At 41.1% G+C, this 23250-nt stretch overlaps 2 protein-coding genes across 10 annotated transcripts in view; both read left to right on the top strand.

The window, feature by feature from the left end:
• The first annotated feature begins 3358 nt into the window (after positions 1-3358).
• Positions 3359-16759, top strand: PLIN2 (perilipin 2). Of its 3 annotated transcripts, XM_040540114.1 has the most exons (9): positions 3408-3527; positions 5216-5272; positions 5352-5547; positions 6223-6305; positions 6780-7065; positions 7383-7567; positions 8305-8439; positions 9127-9417; positions 15584-16759. In XM_040540114.1, exons 2-9 carry the CDS (start codon positions 5243-5245, stop codon positions 15713-15715), a joined length of 1338 nt encoding a protein of 445 aa, XP_040396048.1. In that variant the 5' UTR covers positions 3408-3527; positions 5216-5242; the 3' UTR covers positions 15716-16759. The 3 variants fall into 3 exon arrangements, with proteins under 3 accessions (XP_040396049.1, XP_040396050.1, XP_040396048.1); XM_040540115.1 differs by lacking the exon at positions 15584-16759 and having other exon boundaries at positions 3359-3527; positions 9127-10270; XM_040540116.1 differs by lacking the exon at positions 8305-8439 and having other exon boundaries at positions 3397-3527.
• A 214-nt stretch (positions 16760-16973) lies between these two features.
• The window catches only part of SAXO1 (stabilizer of axonemal microtubules 1), a 55929-nt gene continuing 49652 nt past the window's right edge, over positions 16974-23250 (top strand). For 2 of the 7 annotated variants that reach the window (XM_040540113.1, XM_040540110.1), the window contains exons 1-9: positions 16996-17248; positions 17459-17554; positions 18282-18360; positions 19375-19507; positions 20086-20233; positions 21470-21535; positions 21651-21702; positions 21902-22069; positions 22566-22747. In XM_040540113.1, coding sequence (XP_040396047.1) covers positions 17079-17248; positions 17459-17554; positions 18282-18360; positions 19375-19507; positions 20086-20233; positions 21470-21535; positions 21651-21702; positions 21902-22069; positions 22566-22747 — 1094 coding nt within the window. In that variant the 5' untranslated portion in view covers positions 16996-17078. Of the gene's footprint in view, positions 17249-17458; positions 17555-18281; positions 18361-19374; positions 19508-20085; positions 20234-21469; positions 21536-21650; positions 21703-21901; positions 22070-22565; positions 22748-23250 lie in introns of those variants that run through there. The other 5 variants (XM_040540105.1, XR_005815065.1, XM_040540106.1 and 2 more) reach the window with 5 other exon arrangements.

Raw genomic sequence — 23250 nt, 5'->3', positions numbered from 1 at the left:
AGCTTAAGTGGATAAGGAGGTAGTTGCAGGTCCAAAGACAGAACAGTGCAAGGCAGGACTGCAAAGCCTAGAAATGGATTAATGTGGGATTGGAAGTAAAGAAGAACGGTGAGAGACAGCTGAGGGAAGATAACTTTGATTGTTATGTTTGGTCACAGACAACAGCCTCAAGGTGGCCAAGACAAGTATGCTGCTTCCCAGTTCATTTGGACTCACTTGTATCTCATGACAAAGCAACTTTTATAAACACTGAGAAAAAAATACATGCTTTGAACATTAGAAATATTTAAAAGGAGAGGAACCATCATAATCAATTGACTAGATTATATATGTTATGGATGCTGAAAATCATCTATCTTTCAGGACCTTGAATAATTTCTTTCTCTTAGTGTCCCTAGGGCAATCCTGACTGCTGAGAAGCAATGCAGTGCCAGTGTTACGTGTAAGAACCTGAGGCACACGGAAGGTATGCCTCAGTTGTCTCGTGCCTCTAGCTCACTCCAAACAACCTCAAACTGTCACCGGAGGCACTTCTTTAAAGACTGCCACTTTCCTAAAGCTGTGGTGTTGGACATGATTCTTGACTACTCCAGAGGGCCACCTTTCTGTGCTCACTGTTTTGCAGGACAAGATCATGGAGAGTTTCTCCTACCATGGTTAAAACGATCTGTGTTAGAAAAAAAATAACCATTACAAATACGTATGATAACATTTAGTTATAAACAGGCAACAACAGGCTGTTACACAAACAAATCTGAGGAGGGCATAATCCCCAAAGCAGTTCGAGGTGGTATTTTGGCTGCAAACAGTATGCCTGATTTCAGCCCTAGTAAACTACAAATTACACCCTAGAAGTACGTTCGCAAGGCCCCTGGATGGCCAGGAGGCAGCTGGACAGGAGGGCTCACTGTATTAATAAGCACTCTAAATGCCTATTATCAAAATCTTAAGAGATAAATAACTTTCTTACAGAGGGTGGTGTGGCAAAGGATGTGGCTGCAATTAGAATTCTTGATCAAAGATTCTTCTTCTCTTTCTAATCCCATTCCCATTTGATTGCTTTGATTTTCTTTGTAATATATCTCAATAACTACTTGGACTTTGCAACACTGATCCTTCAGTGGATACAACCATATGAGTAGGTCTGATGAAATCAGTGAAATTATTTACAGTCTTATTCAGCAAATACCGAATGGCATATCCAATTACCTCTGTGCAAATCTAAAGTAGGTAGTGAACTATTTTTGTAAATTGGCAGTTATCTCCATGAAACTAAGTACATGCATGTTTCTTTACAAGATAGGGATTTGAAGCAAGTTTACAGACACTGAGATACAGAAATACTGAGATATGAATGACACCATCGTGGCAAAATCTGTTACCTGAAGATAATTTTGATGCATTGTAACTCCAAAGATGATCGGTTGCAGCTGTTGATGCAAGGGTCTGAAATGTCATCTACATGGTACGTGTAAATTACAGTGGACACATATGATCTTGTTTAAACAGTACTGCAGATAATATCAGTTTATATATGAAGTACAAATGATACATCACATTGCCTGACTTCCATGTGTACCTCTGGAGGCTAACAGAACCTCCAGGTATGGCGGAAAGTTAACACAGACTATGTATACTGAAGTAAACATTGACTTCACTGCTTCCTTTTTGACTCCCCATGATACCTCTTCATCCACTAGGCATGATGCCAAATGGAAGTCTTTGTACGAGTTCTTACAAATAGACTATCTTTCTATCTGTCAGTTGACTCTGGCTCAGCATATCTTGTGGTTTAACCCCAGTAAGCAGCTGAGCTCCACACAGCCACTCCTTCATTTCCTCTGCATCAGGATGGGGGAAGAGAATCAGAAGGGTGAAAGTGAGAAAACTTGTGGGTAGATAGAGACAGCTTAATAGGTAAACCGAAAGCTGCTTGTGCAACCAAACCAAAATAAGGAATTCACTCATAGCTTCCCACTGGCAGGCAGATGTTCAGCATTTTCTGGAAAGCCAGGTTCATCACACATAATGGTTTCTTGGGAAGACAAGAGCCATCACTCCAACTGCCCCTCCTTCCCCCTTCTCTCCCCACAGTTTTGTTGCCGATCATGATAATGCATGGCACAGGACGTCCCTTTGGTCAATTGGAGTCAGCTATCCTGACTGTGCCCCAGCTGTGTTCTGGCAGAGTATGTCCCTGGACTGCAAGAGTTGCAGGTGTCCCTGTACTACAAATAACAGTGATGCGTATTCATACCTAAAATGCCTGGAATAGTCTGGAATTCCCAGTACAGCTATCTCTGACAAAAGAGGTATCTGACAACTGAATGTTTTACACCTGAGAAGCCATATGACTGTGAATGAGAAACTAATGGAGGTCTCAGACAACTACAAGCAGAAAAAGTGGAGTGCCTGTGCCTGTGAAGTGTTTGGTATGGGTCGTAACAGAGGCATGATAAAGCACTTCAGAGAAGTGAAAATCCCTATTTTGTTCCAGAATAGTTTTCCAATCTGTTCTGCTCTGAAACAAGAAGAGTGAACTGATTTTACTTTGCAGAAACAAACTGAAACACCATTCTGGGAAGGTCTTTTTTGAACAAGCTGAAAAACAAACAAACATATGCTCTTTCCCAAAGCCTAGGAATCACAGAATCACAGAAAGGTTTGGTTGGAAGGGACCTTACAGACCACCCAGCTCCAACCCCCTCCCATGGGCAGGGACACCTCCCACAGACCAGGTTGCCCAACGCCTCATCCAGCCTGGCCTTGAGCACCTCCAGGGATGGGGCATCCACAGCTTCTCTGGGCAGCCTGTGCCAGTGCCTCACCGCCCTCACAGTGAAGAATTTCCTCCTCATATCTAATCTAAATCTACCCTTTTGTATTAGGAAGATAGTGTCCTGTGGGAGCAAGGGTCAGAATCTCTATAGCAGTAGACAAAGGGTATTGCAACAAGGGAATAACAGATAAGAGGGAGAGATGGTTTTTGTATTTTTCTACCAAGCTTTTGCAAGATGCCTTCTGTCCCCATCCTGGGCAGATAATGATACTTTTTACTGTACTGCTCTGTATTAGAGGAATTTGCTGTCCTGGCACAGTGATAATCAGAAGAGGAGGTCTGTGTGTGTCGAGCAGTAAAAGTTAAAACAGCATTTGCAGAATGACTGTTGTTTAGGGTGCAGTAATAGGGCAGAAAGGAGTCTCGGTGTTCTGAGGCTGACAGGTACGCTGGTTCCTTGTCATTTCCGACCTTTAAACAATTAAAGCTACCGGGACCTTCTGACAGAAAGGCTGAACAAGAGTTCCCTGTAATAAAGTTTCTCCGCGTTTTTTTTTTTATCGTTTTGTTTTAGGAACTAATTCTCTTCTCCCCCCCTCCCCGTGACGAGGCGCGGCCGTGACGCGCGCGCAGCTCTCGCGAGATGTCGGCGGCCGCTGCCTATAAGTCGCAGGACGTGGGGCAGCCGCCTCAGTGCGTGGCGGCGGCGGCGGCGGCTTCTCGTCATTCTCCCTCGCTCCCAGCCCCGGTGAGTACCGCGCGGCTCCGCCACATAGCCGCCCCCGGCCCGACCCGGCGGCACGGGGCCTCCGAAAGGCGCCCTCACAGCGTGGGCTGCGCCTCCGGGTCTGACCCTCTGCCCCCGCTGGGCGCAGGGGTAGCTCCGGAGGCTCCGAGTACCCGTGCGGCCGGCCCAGAGCTCGCCTCTTGCCGAGTGAAATCCCCACACGCGGCCTCGCCGCCTGCGGCCGGGCCTTTTGGGACGCGCTGCCAGCCCCGAATAATCCCTCAGGAGAGGGCCCCTCCTCCTGCCGGCCGGCATCAGCCGCGACCCGGCGTGCGGCGCCGCGCGGGCGGCTGCGGGGCGTGTGGTGGTTGTGGGAGTGCTCGGTGGGTGGGTGGGAGTGGGGGCTCCTCTGTTATTCTCGTAGCCCTTGTTTATTACCTGCTTGCACGCTTCGTGTACAGCGGTTAATCTCATTACAGAGTTGCCTTCTGGCACGTGTGCGCCCTGGTGTGTGCAAATGCGCCTGCAAAGTGTTAACAGCACGCTGTTGTCATTGCCCGTTATGTAACGAAAGAGAAATTTTTACTTGACCCGAAGCAGAAAATTAACGCATCCTGTTTTGATATTTTCATATATGTAAAAAGGAAAGCTGCTGTTGGGCTTTCTGGCACACCTAGCAATGCAGCCTTCAGAACTGCTGTCCTTTCAGGACTGAAGTGCTCTATGGAGCTGTCAAAGCAAAAAGTGCTTGCAGATCTTGTTTGGCTTCTGTGCATTCACAGAACGACAATGCACTTCTGAGTATTCATATCTGTGTGTTCTCTTGAAGTGGTACTGCATTATCTCTTTCCCCTCTCCCTTTTATAGGGTTTGTATGGGGAGAACTATTACTGTTTTCTCCATGGGAGTGCACGTTGGAAGATAATTGCGTAGCGTAGGCTTGCTGAACAACTGCTCTCCCCAGCCTGTTTCAATGTGGGCTTGGTAGTAATTCCTAAATTAGCACAAAGGAAAGTTATTTCCTGTTGTGGGAAAGTTCTGACTGTGCATGCTACAGGAATTCTAACTCTTGAGTAACTGAGCAGTGGAAACCCTGTGTGGGCATCAGACACTGCAGCAGAGATAATGAGCCCACTGTGTTTAGTGGAGTAACTTGGGTGAGAAATAATCTGAAGTTACTGAGATGAGTATTTCACCCCAGTCTTCAAGTGTCCACAATATTTGGACAACAACAACTAATCACATTTCAAACTCGACTCCCTTATGTTAATCTGGTTAAAGATACTAGTGGTAGAGTCTTCATCTGTCCTTTAGAAATCCTAAATGAGAGTTTTAATAAACTCTTAGCTTAAGAACAGCTGGGTAGGTTTCCTTCACCCTGGCTCAACAGTTGAGACCAAGTATATGTATTTCTCCTAGAAAAAAAGACATGACTCAAGTTGTAATTCTGTAGGGAACTGCTGTATTTCAAAGCCTGTTTCTTGCATCTGGCATATTCGTATTGCTTAAACTAATGAAAAGCATTAGGAAACAAAGCTTTTGGAGTTCTAAATTGTTAAAATAAAATGGATCTCCTATATGCAAGAACAAACATCCTTAATCCCCTTGATCTGGTGGGGTTGATTATAAAGCAATTGTTGGTTTGAAAGCCTGGTGTTTAAATGAAGTGGATATAAGGATGTCCTAACTCTGACATGCTTCTTTCATAGGCTGTGTAAGACTGAAGACCTGAAAAAATGGCATTAGCAGCAATTGATCCGCAACAGGTATGTTTAAGATAGCCCAGTAGTGTTTTTAATGTATAGTTCAGAAAAATAGTCAATTAACCTCCTTCTCTTTAAACAGAACATTGTATCAAGGGTAGCAAACCTTCCTTTGGTGAGCTCCACCTATGATATGGTGTCGACAGCCTACGTTACCACAAAGGATAACCATCCGTATCTGAAGTCAGTATGTGAGATAGCAGAGAAAGGAGTGAAGACAATTACTTCAGTAGCCATGACAAGTGCTATGCCTATCATCCAGAAACTGGAACCACAAAGTAAGACAAAGATGGAGCTGTTGATACCTTTAATTCAACTGATTGCTTTAGATATTAATATGTGCTTACAGTTGAGCACAGTCATGCTGGTCTGGAGTGCTATTTCAGCTAACTGACAACCATCTCAACAAGCCTTGCTTGTTGAGTAACTTATTACAGATAGGTATGACTTGGGGGAGTGGTGGAATCCAGAGCCAAAGCTGATTCCAGCTTTCATAATACTGAACTGACTGGCTTCTCTTGATTTGCAAGGTGATTGTGTAGTCGCTTGTGCAACACCTTCCTCACCTTTCACCTACTTTCAAGTGCTTTGTACTTTCTCTCAAAGAGTAACTTGTGGTTAAATTTGGCAACTGTGTCACAAGGCTGTTGTAACCAGGAGCCTTAGTTTCTTCAACTGGCAGTAGGCCAGGTGTTTCAACCTGTTACAACAGTTGCTTGTAAGGTATATGAACAGACTTCCTCTGCCTGCAAGTGAGCTTGCTTAAGGGACTGTAGACCAGCCTTCTTCTGGGGCTTTGCTACTTCAAATCCCTCTGAAAAGGGGGGAGAAGCTACTTTAAATGTGCTGCTGTGTGAGCTCCATTTCAAAAACAAATAACAATTGCAGTTATTTATACTAAGGCAAAACAAAACCTAAAATCAACTGTTGAACTGTTGTAATTTCTTTTATAGTTGTAGTTGCCAACAACTATGCATGTATGGGTCTAGACAAAATTGAAGAGAGACTGCCTATACTGAATCAACCCACTGACAAGGTAGGTCTTCTCCATGTACATATGCTGAGCAGAAGATCTCTATACCTGTCTCTTTGCTGTTGATATGAAAAATGCAGTGAGGGGAGTTCCTGTAAGCTGCACATGCTTCACAGCTTAGATGTAGTGAGGAGATGGAGTGCATTTCTGTAGAATCATTTGCTTTTGGAAGGTCACTGAGCCATTCTTTTTTTTTTTCACATTAGCCTGCTACTTGATATATCTGTAGCTGCTGTTCACTGGTGGGCATCCTGTAAAAACTTTTTCTTGCTCATTGTAAAACAAACTGATTTACATTCACTGAAGAGTGTTGAGCTGAAGGCTGCATGACAATCATATCTTTGTTTTGTCTATATGCTTTCAGTGCAAGTTCTTCCTAGATTAGACTTGTATGAGCCTTAATATAATTCTGTTTCCTGGATTATGTAGCTCTTTTTATTAAATATTTTTAGTGAATTAACCTATTTTCATTGTCAGGTTGTTGCCAATGCTAAGGATGTAGTTGTTGGAGCCAGAGAAGCTGTAACAACCACTGTGACTGGTGCCAAGGAAACTGTTGCTCACACAATCACTGGAGTTGTGGGCAAGACTAAAGAAGCGATGCAAGACAGTGTAGAAATGACCAAGTCCGTTGTTAATGGTGGCATTAACACTGTCTTGGGAAGTTGTGTGGTGCAGATGGTGAGCAGTGGAATGGACAGTGCTCTCACTAAGTCGGAGACCCTAGTAGACCAGTATCTCCCACTCACAGAAGCAGAACTAGGTAAGAACAATTCAGGTTTAATTTTGATGGTATACATGTATTGGAGAGAAACAAGCAGTCATCCATTTATTACCTCATAGAGGGAGGGAGCATGTGCTTCCCAAACTGTCTTTGGCCTTCCTGGTTGTAATAGTGTTTTCTTGACAGGCAAGCAGAATGAACCTAAGTAAGGGTTACATGTGTGCTTGTCAACCAAACCTGCTGTTAAAGGACTACTAAACAAGTCCAATATTCAGTTATTATGAAGCAAATGAAATATCGTCAGGCCTCTTAAGTTTTGTTCCACTAGTCAATCTGCTCCCTTTCCTCTTTTCTAGAAAAAGAAGCTGCAAAAGTTGAAGGTTTTGAACTTGGAGTTCAAAAGCCAAGTTACTATGTTCGGCTAGGATCTCTGTCATCAAAGGTCCGTGCACGTGCCTACCAGCAAGCCTTAAACAAAGTTAGAGATGCTAAACAGAAAAGCCAGGAGACGATTTCTCAGCTCCACCATACTGTTAATCTGGTAAGTTCAAGTTCTCACTCTAGGTATAAAAAACAAATGTTGGTATAGTTTTCAAATGTAGAGAACAGACAGGGAAAAATCAGATAGCTGTGACTAAATCCATTATCAAAATATAAAGCACTTCCCAATGGAGCTTTTTACCAACAGTCAGGAGAACTCCTAAATCAAGCTGATCTGTAAAACAGACCACCAATTACTTGTAATTTTAAGCACTGCATAAATAGAAGTAATGTTTAAAAGGTGTTTTTGTTGTAAAGGGTCAGTTCTGACACATTTATTCGTTGAAGAAAGTGTCTTGCAGTTTAGAAACACTTCAGTGCTTTACTTCAGTCTTTATATTAACAAAATGTAGGATTCTTCATGGGCTTGCTCTTCTTGCTGTGGGTATCTCTGAGCATTCCTGAGTGCTTCAGTCATCTGATCCTAACTATGCACCTTTATGTACAGCACAAACTGTACATAAATAGTTATGGTCTCCTATATACTTACAGCTCCATGTATACGAGTTCAGTGGGGGAGGATGAAATAGTTGAGGTGTAGAGGGGTAGACTACATAACATCTTGAAACCTGCTTCTAGCTTTTTCTGTGGAGAAGGAGCATATCCTTATGTTCTCCAAAGCCTTTCATTTGAACTTTAAGTGTTTTAAAAAAAAAAATTACAAAGCTGGTATTTTAGGGTAGCCGTTGTAGAACTGTTTGGACTCTTACTTTACTTCCTTGTTTGGCTGTATTTCAGATCGAGTATGCCAGAAAGAACATGAATAGTGCCAATGAGAAACTTCTTAATGCTCAGGAAAAACTGTATCAATCCTGGGCAGAATGGAAGAAATATACAGGTCAAAATGATGGTGATGAGTCGCATAGTGCTGAGGTAAATAGATGTAAATGTAAACTGGAAATAAACGGACTGCATACTGTTGAGGTAACACTGGCTAGCTAACAGTCCCCAAAGTGCACAGCATCTCATCTTAACAGCACAGAATGCTTCTATACAAAAGTAGAATCTAAATGATGAAGCTCAGGCAGCTGCCAGTGACTCTTATGAAAAGCAGAGGACATCCTAACTCTTAAATGAGCCTACTTCCTGCAAACACTAAAGGGTTATTCTCCTCTCAAGAGAATCCTCATTCTGCAAACTTGTTGGGATATTAACCTTGTCTAGACCAGCTAGGATTCACTTATCTCATATGGCCAAACTGGAAATAGCAATTCCTCAGCATAAAGCAGCCTGAGGAACAGACTCACCGAGTCTTATATAGCTTTGAATAGTGGTTCATCCACTAGAATACTCCTGTGCTTTAACTTGCTATCCAGAGTTGATACAAGAGCTTCCTTATCTGTTGTTGGGTAGATACTACCAATGCTTCTGTTCCAAAGTACTTGAACATTAGAGAAATCAAGTACTTTGAAGTTGTCTGTTACCTTCTTGCTTAATCCTTGTTATGTTATCTGCTGTATCTTACTTTCACCCCTTTTACTTTGCTTCCTTGTCTCTTAAATAAAACTGCTACAGTCACAAAAAGATACTGACAGGCGATTATTATGTTTTTGTTTCCAGCACATAGAGTCGAGAACTCTAGCTATTGCACAGAGCCTCACTCAGCAGCTTCAGACCACTTGCCTCACACTGGTCTCAAGCCTACAGGGTCTGCCACAGAATGTGCAGGACCAGGTTTACAGTGTTGGGTCAATGGCAGGTGATGTCTACCAGATCTTCCGGTCAGCATCCTCTTTTCAAGAACTATCAGATGGCTTTCTTGCTACTAGCAAAGGACAACTGAAGAAAATGAAAGAGTCTCTGGATGATGTGATGGATTATCTTGTTAACAACACGCCGCTCAACTGGCTGGTAGGTCCCTTTTACCCACAACTGCCTGGCATTCAGCATGCTGAGAGCAAAGGTGAAGGGGAGAAAAATTCCAGCCAGGAAGACAAACAGCTTGAACACCCTGTTGAGTAAACTGCATAGCATGCATGTACTCTGCAGACTGACCAAACAAGTGACTAACAACTGTAGCTGTCAAAAAGCTTTAGGGGAAAAAACTTACGAGTGGGGAAGTGATTTAGAGAGGACACTCCTACAAATGCATTGTATTGTCCTGAGTAGTAAAAACACTCTAAAACAAACAGAAGTGCCTAAATATTGGCAGCTTACAGTTGTCAAGATGCCTTGTTTGTACAGTTGAGAAACCTCACTATGCTTATTAATGGTAGTAATATCCTTACTCTAAATGATTCTTATCTCAGCTGAAAGCATTTGATCTGCTGCTTAATCTCTACCAGAGTAATATAAAAGCCTTACATGTTATGAAATGCCTTTAAAAGCCTTGCATTCTAGCGAGGTATGCCTGAATTCTGTACTTGCTGCAGATCATGCATTTGATTATTTTTTTAATGACTGTCTCAAATTGAACTGTTACATGATTCATGAGGATTCTGTGAGGGCAGAATTCCAAAGCTGAAAGTGGAGTTTCTGACTGAGTCAGCTGGAGTTGAATGCTGTGACAGTGCTAATATTAACGATATAAACTTACTATTGTATTACACAGTAACCTGACCAAATCATTATCAAAGTATATTTTTGACAGTATAAAGACAAGATTCATGCTGTTTGTACTCAGGTGCCTGCTGTTGTATGCTTTTTGTAGCCAACTTTTTGTAATACATTTTGTACCTTAGTAATAAATGCTTCAGCAGCCAAAGTCTGTCTCCATTTGTATGGTGTGTAAAACATGTAACTTGCTGTTCTGTGACTCCTTTAATCTGGGTCCAAGAGAAAGCAAGCTTGCGATGCAAATGAAGTAGACACATTGAAAATCTAAATCTATTTGTGTGTATAGATAACATTGCTGCAGTGTTTCCTTCTTCCCTTCCATTCAGTCTTTGCTTTACTGTTGCTTTTTTTGTGCTTACTGTTACCTGTCCAGACTGTGAACTGGTGGATGGCCTTACAGTGAGGAAAAAAGGATATAGGAAAAAAATCAGTCTTCCCCGTCTAGTAGGTGTTGTCTGTATGAAACTCCCAGCTACCTGCTTTGGCTGCTGACTTGGTAGGAGTGTGTATTCTTCAATTGTCAACGCAAGCTTTAATCTTTTTTTACTTTATGTACCCTCTTTTGAACTTGAGTGACTAATGTGAATTAACACTCATCTACTTGGGTGGAGTTGTTCCCTAGTAACTTTTATAACTCCCTTCCCTTGATGAGAATTACTGTTACTTGGAAAAAAGCTTTCTTGGTTTATTGCTGTCCAGGTAAGTTGTGTTCTTGATGCATACCCTAGGCAACTGTGCATTGCAATCATTTAATTTAGCAATGTTGGTCTCAGCTTCAAAGAAGTTGCTAAACAGTGTGAATCAAAACACTAACTCTGGGTAACTCTAAGTTACTCTGGCAGTTTAGAGCTGAAGTACAACTGGTGGTCACAACTAGAGCAATGCCTGGTTGTGTTTACGTGTTTGTTCTGATAGCCTGTTATACCAACACACTACAAAAGCTCCTGCATTTTTGTACTGTGACTTTTTTCCCCACATAGAAACCAAGTATACAGAATATTAAGTTTCTGACTCCCAGTGGAATGGGGAGCCCTTTATTGGAAGAAGAGAAGGCTAAATAATGGTGAATTAGTATGTTCTTGGTTTATTGTACCCAGTACAAGTCCTTGCATTTAGATTATTGGATCATCTTAATGAGGACAGCGCTGGGTGTTGGAACTGAACTGTAGTTTTTATGGCATGGATATCTTCTTGCTGGTAATCTAGTATAGCATGTCTCTAGTCTTTATTGCAATTAAGGGACTTCAGACGAAACGTAGTAACTTTTTCTAGCACAGGTAGAATGCCAATTAAATTGCCCACTGGAGGCATGGATGTCTTGGACATCTTCCAGAACCTGTGGACTGAAGCTGATATGCGTTCTAATAACTGCTGAAAAATCTCACGTGGAATGAAGAAAACCTAAAATATTAACAGAGTAGAGCCTACTCATAGATTGTCCCTGTAATTTTACCTGTTTCTGTATAATTGTGTATATCAAACAGTTACACAACATGAACTTGCTTGCTTTAAAAAAAAAAGACTAAGCAATACCCTCAAAAGCGTTTTTGAGAGCTATGAAGTTTCTCGGGAATTTTTTTTAAAAAATGAAACCAGGTGAAATGAGACCAGATGCATTGAAAATGATGGGAGGTGAAATAAATAAAGCTTCACAAATGTATTTATAGCAGTATACATATCAGTAAAGCCAAAATTACAAGATTTGTATACGGTCTGGAGTTCTTTAGTTTGCTAAAACTAAAGAAATGCGGAAAGCTTTTGAAATGAAAGTTTTTGAAATCTCTCCCACTTCGTAAGATGATGACTTTGTTCCGTAGAATCTTTTCTAAACTGTATAACTTCTGGTAGTGCTATGTAGCTAGTAAGGTAAGCTAGGTGAAAATAAACAGGTGAAAGGATTTCAGAACAAGTTAAATCTTTTCTGTTTTAAAAATAAATAGCTCTCAAAAGAACCACAACAAAGAACAAAAAAACTTCTCCAAGCCAGTTGGTTAAAAAGAGAAAAGGGAACCTTCTTTTATTACTTTTTAAGTGTAATCTGTTCATTATTTGCATGATTGGAAAATCTTGTAGAAGCTAGCTGGTGTTATTGTGCACAGTGTTTTGTTGAATGTACTACATTTTGTATTATGAATGAAAAATTGATTTTTTTTGCATAATATACAGTCTGACTAAAAATAAGTGCTTCTTCTGAAAGTGCAAAACGAGAATAATCTCAAATTGCTACTGGCTCAGCTCTAAAACTTCAGCAAGAAAAAAATGGATGAGCTTAAAATTAAGTTAGTGTTGATATTAACATTTGGACACTAAGACAGCAAAAATGCTGAAGTATGTTTTGCACTATTCCATGCAAGGGTTCTGCAAGTTTTATGCTATTTCATTTCAGAAGATCTAACTATCTTACAGAGGAAAAGTACAAAGAAGGGTCATATCTAGCCCTATTCTTGCAAGAATTGTCTTATGACTTTGTTTCAACTTCCTAACTTCCTAGAAACTATGAAATGAGAGTACAATTAAACACAAAGGTGATACAGAAGTGAAAGTCCTTTACCTAAGCAAGCCCATAACAGTGGAGGCTTTGCGTTGATTTACTTACACTGGTGCAGATGGCAGTGTGTTTTTAAAACAAAAAACAACTTAGTATATTCAAAACTGAGATAAATGATACTGACACCAATGCTGTTTTACTCTCATGCACAGCTACACTCCCATTTAAAATTATTTAATGGCTATGAACATCTTACTAGTATGTTAGTAAACACTTGACTCCTCTATGTGTGCACTAAGGATGTAAAGAGCACAAACGTAAATTTGAAATGTTGATTATCCTATTATCAGTAGGAGAAACATAAATATAAGTAATAGAGGTGACTTGTACCTATGCTCTAGTGAAAATTACCACTGGTCAGACATAGTTACTGAGCATGGTTATGTACCCTGCTCAGTCTAAATACAGAATTACAGAATCACAGAGTTGGGTTGGAAGGGACCTTAAAGGCCATCCATTTCCAACCCCCTCCCATGGCAGGGACACCTCCCACTAGATCAGGTTGCCCAAAGCCTCATCCAGCCTGGCCTTGAGCACCTCCAGGGATGGGGCATCCACAGCTTCTCTGGGCAACCTGTGCCACTGCCTCACCACTCTCTGAGTGAAGGTTTTCCTCCATATATCTGATCTAAATCTACCCTCTTTTAGTTTAAAGCCATTCCCCCTTGTGCTATCACTCCACCCCCTGACAAAGAGTCCCTCCCCAGCTTTCCTGTAGGCCACTTTTAGGTACTCAAAGCCCCCTGCAAGATCTCCCCGGAACGTCTCTTCTGCAGGCTGAACAACCCCAACTCCCTCAGCCTGTCTTTGTAGCAGAGGTGCTCTAGCCCTTTGGTCATCCTTTCGGCCCTCCTCTGGACCTGATCTAACAGGTCCATGTCCTTCTTCTGCTGGGAGCCCCAGGGTAGAACAAAGGACTCACGCTGGAGTCTCACAAGAGCAGAGAGGCAGAATCGCCTCTTTGACCTGCTGGCTAGGCTTCTTTTGATGCAGCCCAGGATGCAGTTGACTTTTGTGCGCTGCAAGAATACGTTGCCAGCTCATTCGGAGTTTTTCATCCACCAACATCCCTGAGTCCCTCTCCTCAGAGCTGCTCTCAACTCATTCTCTCCCCTATATTTGTGCTGGGGATAAACCAGTTGGTTAAACTATCTATTTGGGCACATTTTTAAATGAATTTGCAAACGAGCTCCAAATTTCCCAAGAGCTACTTTGCCTTAGACTTGTTACATATCTCCATTTGTACTATGATATGAGATATGGGGTCATCTGCTGATGATGACAAAATATATTGTTTTTCTAAGTACAGTAATTAGAGATTTAGGTAAATGCAATAAGCAGAAAGATGCAGGGTGATTCTTGCCGGTTGAAGAATGTGTTTCCCACATTCCTGGTGCCTTTCGAGTTTTAGAAGATTTAATACTGATTTAATTTTGAGCAAGCTTAGGCTCTCAAAGTGGTGTAGGCATTCCATTGTACTCATACTATTGCCTGATACATGGCATGCTGCTTAAATTCTTCCAAAGCTCAGTTTTCATTAATATTTTAATTAATATTTCTAAGTACCTGGTGTCCTACAGTCAACTACTCTCCAAGGAACTGAGTAATTCACATTCAGTGCTTCAATGCTGTCTAAAACCTGATAGCTGCAGTAGCAATCTTTCTCCTTTGGTGTGTTCTCTGTTCTTCTGGCATGTCTTCAGGGAAGGCAAAGCACAGACTTCTCTTTCCTATGTTTTTCCTAAAAATTGGTCATAAGCAAGGTGTTTTGCCATTACTGAATGAATTAAAAGTGCTTCTCCAGCCAGTACTGGCAGCAAGGCACTGGAACAGCCTGCCCAGAGAAGCTGTGGATGTCCTATCCCTGGAAGTGTGCAAGGGCAGGTTGGATGGGGCTTTGGGCAACCTTATCTCTAGGCAGGTTCCTTTGTATAACCCATTGATCCCAAGGAAAGAAGAAAGGCAAAACAAGTTTAAAAACTTGTGGAAGGTGTCCCTGCCCGTGGCAGAGGGGTTGGAACCAGATGATCTTTAAGGTCCCTTCCAACCCAAACCATTCCAGGATTCTGTGATTCTAAACGCCTAGAAGCCTCTTCAAGTCACTGCTTCTTCAGACGTACAGAACCAAAGTCCCATGAGCAAGCACGTGATGATCCTGTCTGTCTTCAAGTATTCATCATATTATCAATGTTAAACCTAACCATGAATCAAATTGTACATATATGAATTTTTCACTTGGGGTAGAAAACTTCTGGTTATGAGTAAATTGCTTAATTCTATCTCATTTTTCAGAAGAGACAAAGTAATTTAAGTCCTGCTAATGGGACTTAAGCTCCTAAGTGTCTTAGCCAAGGTTTTTAGAAGTGTGTAACATCCATGTGTCCACTAATGTCTAACTATTCCTGAAACCAGTAGCTGCTTAAAATACAGAATACAATATATGCAGTTGAAATAGAGGTCAGCATATTTTTGCAGTTCCGGATATTTGTGTCCTTGGGAAAGGTTTGATGTGGTAGGCAGGCAGAGCAGTACAAAGCAATCTATATCCAGCTTCTCTAGGCTTCTCCATTGTATAATCCATTGATCCCAAGGAAAGAAGAAAGGCAAAACAAGTTTAAAATCTTCAATTTTTAATTTTCCAGTCATTGTTTTCACTAAATGCACTCAGTGAGTTTAGCTCTGTTCCACTTCTGCTACCAAATCCTGTCTTCTAAGCAACTGATTTACATCTTGCATAATATTTGGTCTTAATGCTGTATTTATGTTTAATGTGTGACTGAGCATATTTCACTCCCTATTCAGTACTTTGGGTCTGATTTCTAGAGATGTTGAGCATCCTGACTCCAGTCAGGAATACTGCACAAATTTATTTAGTTTTACTTTTGAATTGATTGAAATTTTGTTCCTATACAGGTTCCAGATTTCACTATTACAGACCTCTCTTCAGAGTCAGATGATATCCCAGACATTTTGGATTTGGATGAAGATCAACAAGACTTTTCACGCACAAATGGCCCATACACCACAGGGCAAAGAGTTGAATGAAGAAAAGCAGAAAAACATCTTTTTGATACAATGTATTTTTGCCATGTTTAACATATGTTTCTCCTTTTTGAAGCTGATCCCACCTAGCTTCGGACTTTTTAAAATCAGTGCTGTTTCACTTAGCTGCATCAAAACTGATTATTACCCCCTGAGGATTACACGCTAGGTTAATTCATTAGCTTGTGTGTCACGCTCCTGCTCTATAAACCAGGTATAGCTTAGCCAGTGCATCCAACTGATCTAATCTTTGTTAAATATTTGTATAGCTGTTTGTTCTCCTGTTGGCAACAGCCAAGAGAACACGCCAGTGCTTTGCATAAAGGGCTGCCAACAAAAGGAGTTGATGAGGATTTGCCCACGAAGTTTCCCCTTTGAAGTCTACATGGAAAGCTCTTCTGCATCTACCTCTTTGCTGCTGGAAAGGACGGGAGGCTTTGGCCGTCTCAGATTCTCTCAGTTTTTTTTTTTTTTTTTTTTTTTTGTTAGGCACTGTGCCTACAGAGATTAGAGTAGGGTCCCTTTGGGTGCTTTATCCAAGGGTGCTTTATGCACGAAAGGATGTCCTTTCTCTCTACATGCCTTCTGCGTGCAAAAAATTTGGTCATCCTGATAGTATTGGTTATGGGACCTGAGACTAGAAGAGGGTAAATGCTTAGAAAGGGATGTTCCTTCCAGAAGGAAGGACGGGAGCTAAAAATGAAAGGGGAAGTCGTTGGAAAGAGCGAGGGAAAAGGGAAGAGACAGAAACAGGTTTGGACAACAGAAAAATAATTAAAAAAAATAATAATGACGGTCAAGAGAGGGAACTGAAGGTAGAGGTATTTCCGGTGTCAGCGATAATCTTTTTTTTAACGAGGACCCGGGCTAGCTTCCTGTAGCAGCGGGGGCGGTGGGCACCCGGCGAGCAGCGCCCGCCGCACGTCTCTGTGGGGATCAGGCCGAGCCCGCGGCCGCACGCTGGGGATGTGACGGGGCCGCCGGGCGGGCTGCTGCGAGAACTTCCAAGTCACGGAAATGCCTTGAAATAAAAGACTGAACTGCGCAGCCTGGTGTCCGCCTCGCGTCTGTGAGGGGATTAGCAAGGAATAAGGGCGGAGGCGCCTGACCGGCCCCGCCCAGGCGGCGGCCGCAAGATGGCGGCCGTGCCCGGGACAGGGAGTACCGCCTCCCGGACTACACTTCCTAGCGGGCAGCGCGCCGAGCGCGGCCAATCAGGGCACGGCGAGGCGTCTCGCGGCGCTGCGCGGCGTGGCGTGGCGGCGTCCGGCGGGAGCGCGGTTTTGGCGGGACGGGGAAAATGGCGGCGGGGCGGCGGGGGCAGGTGTAGGGGCAGGGGCAGGGGCAGGGGCAGAGGCAGGGGGAGATGGCGGCGGAAGCTCCGCGCCTGGAGGCGGCGGCGGGGGCGGCGGATGTTACAGCCGGTGCCATGGGCAGCGACTGGGAGCGAACCCACCTCTGGCTCTGCCTGCTGGCGCTCGGCTTCGACCCGGGTGCTGCCGCGGAGTTCTTCGACAGGGAGCTCGATCTGGGCGTGTGAGCCCCGGGGGCGGCCGGGGAGGGGGGGGAAGCTGGCGGGGTGTGTGTGTGTTTGGGGGGGGGGCCTTCTGTGGTGCGTGGTGGGGGGGACGTGTCCGAATGGCGTTATAAAATGGTATCCCGCATTAATCCTGAGCGACCGGTAAAAACGCTCTATAAACTCCTTAGCCTAACCGTTCCTGACGCAGCTGTGTGTTTGTTCGCTAGGTCCATGTTTGATACACCAAACGTAGGTGCTTTCCACATTGTTGCCCAGTTCTTGTTCACCAAGTTGGATGAGATGCGTGCAGAAGAAGTTTTCAGGTGAGCCTTTGGGTTGCTCAGTTCGTGCCGTGCACATAACGAACCATGTGGTTTGCACAGGTGCTGAAGTAAAAAAGTGGTCTCCCGAGGAGTACTGTAGGTAAAGAACGTGCTGTCACAGAACTCATTTCCCTTTTATCACCAGTCTGTAATGCATAAGAAAACTTGCCCTAGTTAAAATGGTTTCTGACAGTAGCTGTAACTTGACAAGTTTGGTAAAATTTTTCCTAGCTGAAAAATAATCTAATCTCTTCCATTCATTTCCCTGACCAAACATCAAGTAACTTCTCCCTTTTATGAATACCTGCTAAAATCTTCAACATTGTGAGAACCCTATCTTAATGTATTCTCATACAGCTGAACTATTTTACTGTATACTTTAAAGAAATGGCTGGAGCAGAACCATTGTTAAGAAAATTTTAAGTTCTCAGGCTGCTTTTTCACTTTCTTTTTCTGAGTTAAAAAGAACTGCAGACAAATTTGTCTCTGAAATAGTCTGTAATTAACGTTTTATGGCAAGAAGACCTAGCTATTTAACAGACTTGTAGCTATTCTTCTCATAGGCAATATTACCATATTCTCTGAGTTCTCCAGGAGACATCACTAAGAAAACTTCATCTTAGTTCAGATGTTGTAGTGGTTAATTATGTAACTGAGTATTTGGGTATGTTTTGAAGTTGCTTTTTTTTCCCTCTCTTCTCCCCTCTGATGTTTTTGCATGGAAAAGGGACTGTTTGTTACCAGAACAAATAACCAGAGATAGTGAATTTAGGAAGCAATGTTGTTCATGGCTAAAAGATATCACAGTAAGTATTATAAGAGTGGGAATTGATATGCTGCTGGTTTCTGTGACCTCATTCTTTCGTTTTGAGAGAACATATTTGAGTTTTAAATAAAGTTGCTCTACTAAACAAATAGGTTTTATCTCATGCCTTATTTCACACAGCTGATGATAGACTTCTTAAAAAAATTGTTTGGCAGAGCATAGGTGGCAAAGTCTTAATCTTGGATCAGAAAACTGTTGTGTATTGCTTTTGGATGACAATATTTTATTACACAGAAGTCATAGAATTGTAGAGTATACTGATTTGGAAGGTACCTACCAGTATCATCTAAAGTCTGTGTGAGATTCCTTCCATTGTTGAGAATAATTTGCTTCAACGTGGGAGATACTTGCTTAAATTAAATGAGAGAGTATTTGTTATTGTAAAAGTGGTTTCAGATACACGAAAAACTTTTAATGTTAATCTTTCTTCGTGGGGGAAAGAGAATAAAGTTTAAGGCAGGCTTTCTAAATGGAAAGAGACAAAATGGCTTGCTTCAGGAATCATTGATTACTATGCCTTCTCATGCTGCATTTGTTTTAATAAAGATCTGATTTCTAGATCTCTAAGGTACTGGAGCACTTTTATTTTTGACAAGGTGAAAGCCAGCCATACAAAATCTTTGAGCAAGATAAAAGTGTGACAAAATACACTGATTAGTGACCTCAGTAGAAAATATGAAAAGGAAGGGATTACATTTAGGAGTGAGGAGAGCAGAAGTTTTTAGTATTTACCTAACACCGATTTCAGTCTTTGCCTCAGAGCCGTTTTTTGTATAAGGAACTAGGGGTGGTGGTAGAACGTTCAAAAAGTGTCAGTCTCTTCCTTGGACTAGAAAAAGCATCAACGATGGTGGCAAGGTAAATTAGCTTTGCATCGGACTTGCTAACAAGTAGACTGCAGTGTTTTTGTACTCAGCAGAGTGTTTAATGGCTGTTGTTTAGGTTTTATTCCTTAGTCTAATTTTGTGTTTAAAATCTATTTCACTTGTTCAAGAATGAAAGCAAAAGCTGTCTTCCTCAAATTGCGACTTCTTCATTTCTTTCTCCTGCTGGTCATAAATTTATTCACCTAATGTATCGGTTTGCAAGATATGTAATGATTGAGAACCTGAGAAAGAACTCTGTGGGTAAGCTGTAACGGAATAATAACATTATTTTACTTGTCCGGTTTGATGGTGAATCTGTGAAGTGCTTTAACATATGCCAAGAGCTTTAAGTTAGGTCAGTGTTGGTTGCTCAGTTCAAAGTTTTTAACAGGGTTGCTGTGCACTAGCATAAAGCTGTTGCCGGTAGAACAATGCAGATTGTTTTCCTTGCTGTCGTTTTACAGATATTGTTCCTAAGTTTGTGTGATGTGGAGGTGGGTTGTCTGTGCACGCGTGCAATGGTTCAGTTCAAAAGTATTCTTTTTAGCCTGTGCTCTTTTTCACAACATGAGCAATTCTGAAAGATCAGGACTGTCTGTTCTAGGCATTTAATGTTGTTTTGGTGACATAAAGAGTGGCGAAAGTGGATGAGAGTGAAGGAGGGAGAACATATGCAATAGAAAGAACTGGCAAAAAAGATAGTATACTGAATACTCTACTTCAGTCCAGGTAAAATGGGCAACCTTGTTTGTGATTCTCGTAATTAAAACTAGGTAGAACAGGAAGTTGTCTATTTGCTAAAAGTGAATGATATAACTCAATTACTAACTTTCATTTAGGCAGCGATACATCTTTTGCTGAAGCTGTAAACTTAACGCCTGAGGGTATGTACAAGGCAGAAGTAAGATGTAGTGTGGCATGTAATAAAATCCTGCAAATTTTGCAAAAGGAGGATATTATTATTCGAGAATATAACAAAAAATCACAGTAAGTAATGTATTTAAAGAAATCGAGTATTTTCATAAAACTTGACTTTTTTGCATGCGTTTTTAAAAGGATTTCAGTAGAATGCATCTGATTTTTCCTTGTGAGTTTTGCTGAATGTCCTATTTTTCTCCCCCTTTGCCTCCTTTAATTAACTGTTCTACTGTTTGGAAGAAATTAGTTTTTCAGTCAGGAGGTGCTATATACTGGAAGATAGGATTACCTGGGCACTAAAAATGATCCAGGAATTCCGCATGTATAGCACTATGATTTCTTAATACTTTAAGGATCATATCGTAGATTAAAACTGTCTCAGGATGAAATATTTGGTCTTTGCTTTATCAGTGTGGGACACGTCTTATTTGCATAGCCCTTAATTATTTCACCAACATTATGCTTTTTCTATATTCTTGTTTATGAAAATCACGTGCAGTTTGGGAAACTAGAATAACTGGAACTCTGGTCAGTTACATAGTTATATATCACTGGAATTTACAGAAATTGGGTAGGATACTTCACATGACAGGGGTACTGTAGCGGGCGGTTGCAAGCTATTTGGGAAAGAGCAGAAAAGGAGGGGGGGATGCAGTGTAGGTAAAAGCGCAGTTTCAGTGCATGGAAGGGGATCCGTCTGTTTCATGACTTTGGATCAAAAATCAGAGGCACTGCTGCTAAGACACGTGATGTGTGTCTGCTATATACCCCTCAATCAGGGGAAGCTGATGAAAATTTGATCTGGGAAAGTTTGCTTCTTAAAGCAAATCAAACATTTTAGGCTTTCAGATCCTAATTCTTACTGATGACTTCAACATACCCTGATATTTGCTGGAAAAGCAATACAGTCGTGTGAGCAATCTGGGCAACTTTTTGACTGCACTGAAGATGACTTGGTAATGCAGTCAGTGGGTGTGCTGAATAGGAATGATGCTGAGTATAGTAGTAACTAGTAACTTCATTAATGTACTTGGGTCTAATAAAAGCCATGCCATTGCAATAGAATAAGTTACAGCTAAATTTACAAATATCTTAGTGGCTTTCCAGGCTGTACAATGTCATTTTCTCTACAGTGTCATGGTAAGGAACTTGTGTATCCATGTTTGCATTGTTCCAAAACTGCTCCACTATGCAGATTTGGAAAGAATAAGTGTAATCACATAATGATTGTAAGGAATTCTGAGAGTAGCAGAGAAAAGCTAAATTAAAAAAAATCTGTGATAACTGTTGATTTTTTTTCCTTAGGTTTTTAATTAAAGAAATTAAACAGATAAAATCTGAATATGCATACCACCAGCAACAGTTGTTTAAGTAAGTACTTTTCCTTGGAGTAAGTTAGCATATATAAAATGAATTTCTTAGTTCTAAGAAATGTTATGAACTATAATTTCATTGTAGTCCACTTCTGTCTTGCATGTGCATGTAGGATGAAACTCAATGACCAAAACAAAAATGACAAAACAGAGAGAATTCAAAAGGTGAGTATTCTTAATCTGTGGCAGATTACTGTATTTCTAACATTTTTACAACACTTGCTCTCAGATATTGGTATTTCTGATTGTCTGCCTATGATTATGCTAGCCCTTTCATCTGCTCTTACACTGTTTTGATATTGTGTCATTATAGTATTTCAGCAAACATTTTAATGTAGTATTTTTCTCCTTCTTGCCTATTAAGGTCCGCAATATGTGGACATTTGTAATGGACACTCTTACATCTCTGAAAAAGGAAACTGAAATCGTAGACTCTGTAATTGAAGGGCATGTTGATCAGTACACTTTAGCTGGAACTAATGTCAATGTTCCACAGCTGTTGGCTGACAAAATTGAAAGTGAAATGCACGAAGTAAGTGATTTTTGTCCTTTTGTCCTAAAAAAATGTATGTAAAAGTTTGTTGTGATTATGCTGCTGTTCTGTATTGGTGGTGCTTAAGTTATGAACTTTTAAGTAACTGCATTGTCAAATCTGTCTGATTACCACTTGAATTTTCATTGGTCAGACATTATAAAACTTGGCCATTTGAACTATCATTCCTAATGGATTTTGTTTCTAGTGTGCGGTATATGTGCTGTTTAGGCCTGCACCATCTTTTGAGGCAGTCTTTAAAAAGAATACCCCATTAGTTGAAGCATTCTTAGTTCGTTCAGCTTTTTAGCCTGTCTTCAAGCAGATGATGCTAATCAGGAAAACCAACCTGAAGCTTAAATCTAACAAACAGGAATGGAATCAAACTGCAGACTGGAACATTGTGTGCTTGTGCTGAATATAGAAGACATAACTTTCTGATATTGATGTGTTGTGATTGTTCACGTATACATTTTTTCTCTTGGAATACTTCAAGGTGTGTACAGGAAATTTATATGAAGGTGAAAAACTGAATTTTTTAACAGTCATTCAGTTATTAAATGAAGCCCTGAGGATCTTAAGAGATGAATGTTGTCAATTTAAATCAAAACATTTCCAAGACATCAAGAATACGAGTGAATTCCAAAATAAAATACTATCGAATTTGAAAGCAGTGAGGTAATTGTCTGGAATTTTTGTCTTGTTCTTTAGTTTGAAGATTATGTCTTAGAATCTTTTCTAAAATTATTGTTTATAGTGAGAACGTTAGTTCTGTTTTTTTTCCCCTCTGCCTCTGACAAATTCACCTTTGTCTTGATTGTCCATTTAAGTAATCTTTGTAATTCTTCACTAGGTAACTTCATTCTCTTGCCCTTGCTTCATGGATATTTTAGAGTTTGTTCTTGGAGGTCTGGTTTGTTAGATGATCTGCTTTTTCCTATTACATAATTAGCTCTGTGATTTTAAAACTTGATCTGAAACTAGCTTAGGGAAAGTTTAAGCTTGTGTTTTAGGGTTTGTATGTATTTTAGCATAGTTTTTCTAATTCTACTGTAAAGAAGCACAAGGACAATCTAGCAGCTGATTTTTAGATTGTGAATTTTATTTAGTTTTTTGTGCAAGAACAAATGCATGAATAAGTTCCTGCATATCAAAGGTTTTGCAGCATGAGGGGAACATGT

Source organism: Cygnus olor, chromosome Z (genome assembly GCF_009769625.2).
Source record: "Cygnus olor isolate bCygOlo1 chromosome Z, bCygOlo1.pri.v2, whole genome shotgun sequence".
Lineage (NCBI taxonomy): Eukaryota > Metazoa > Chordata > Aves > Anseriformes > Anatidae > Cygnus > Cygnus olor.
Note: the sequence above shows the minus strand (reverse complement) of the source record. Positions and strands in the feature narration are given on the sequence as shown.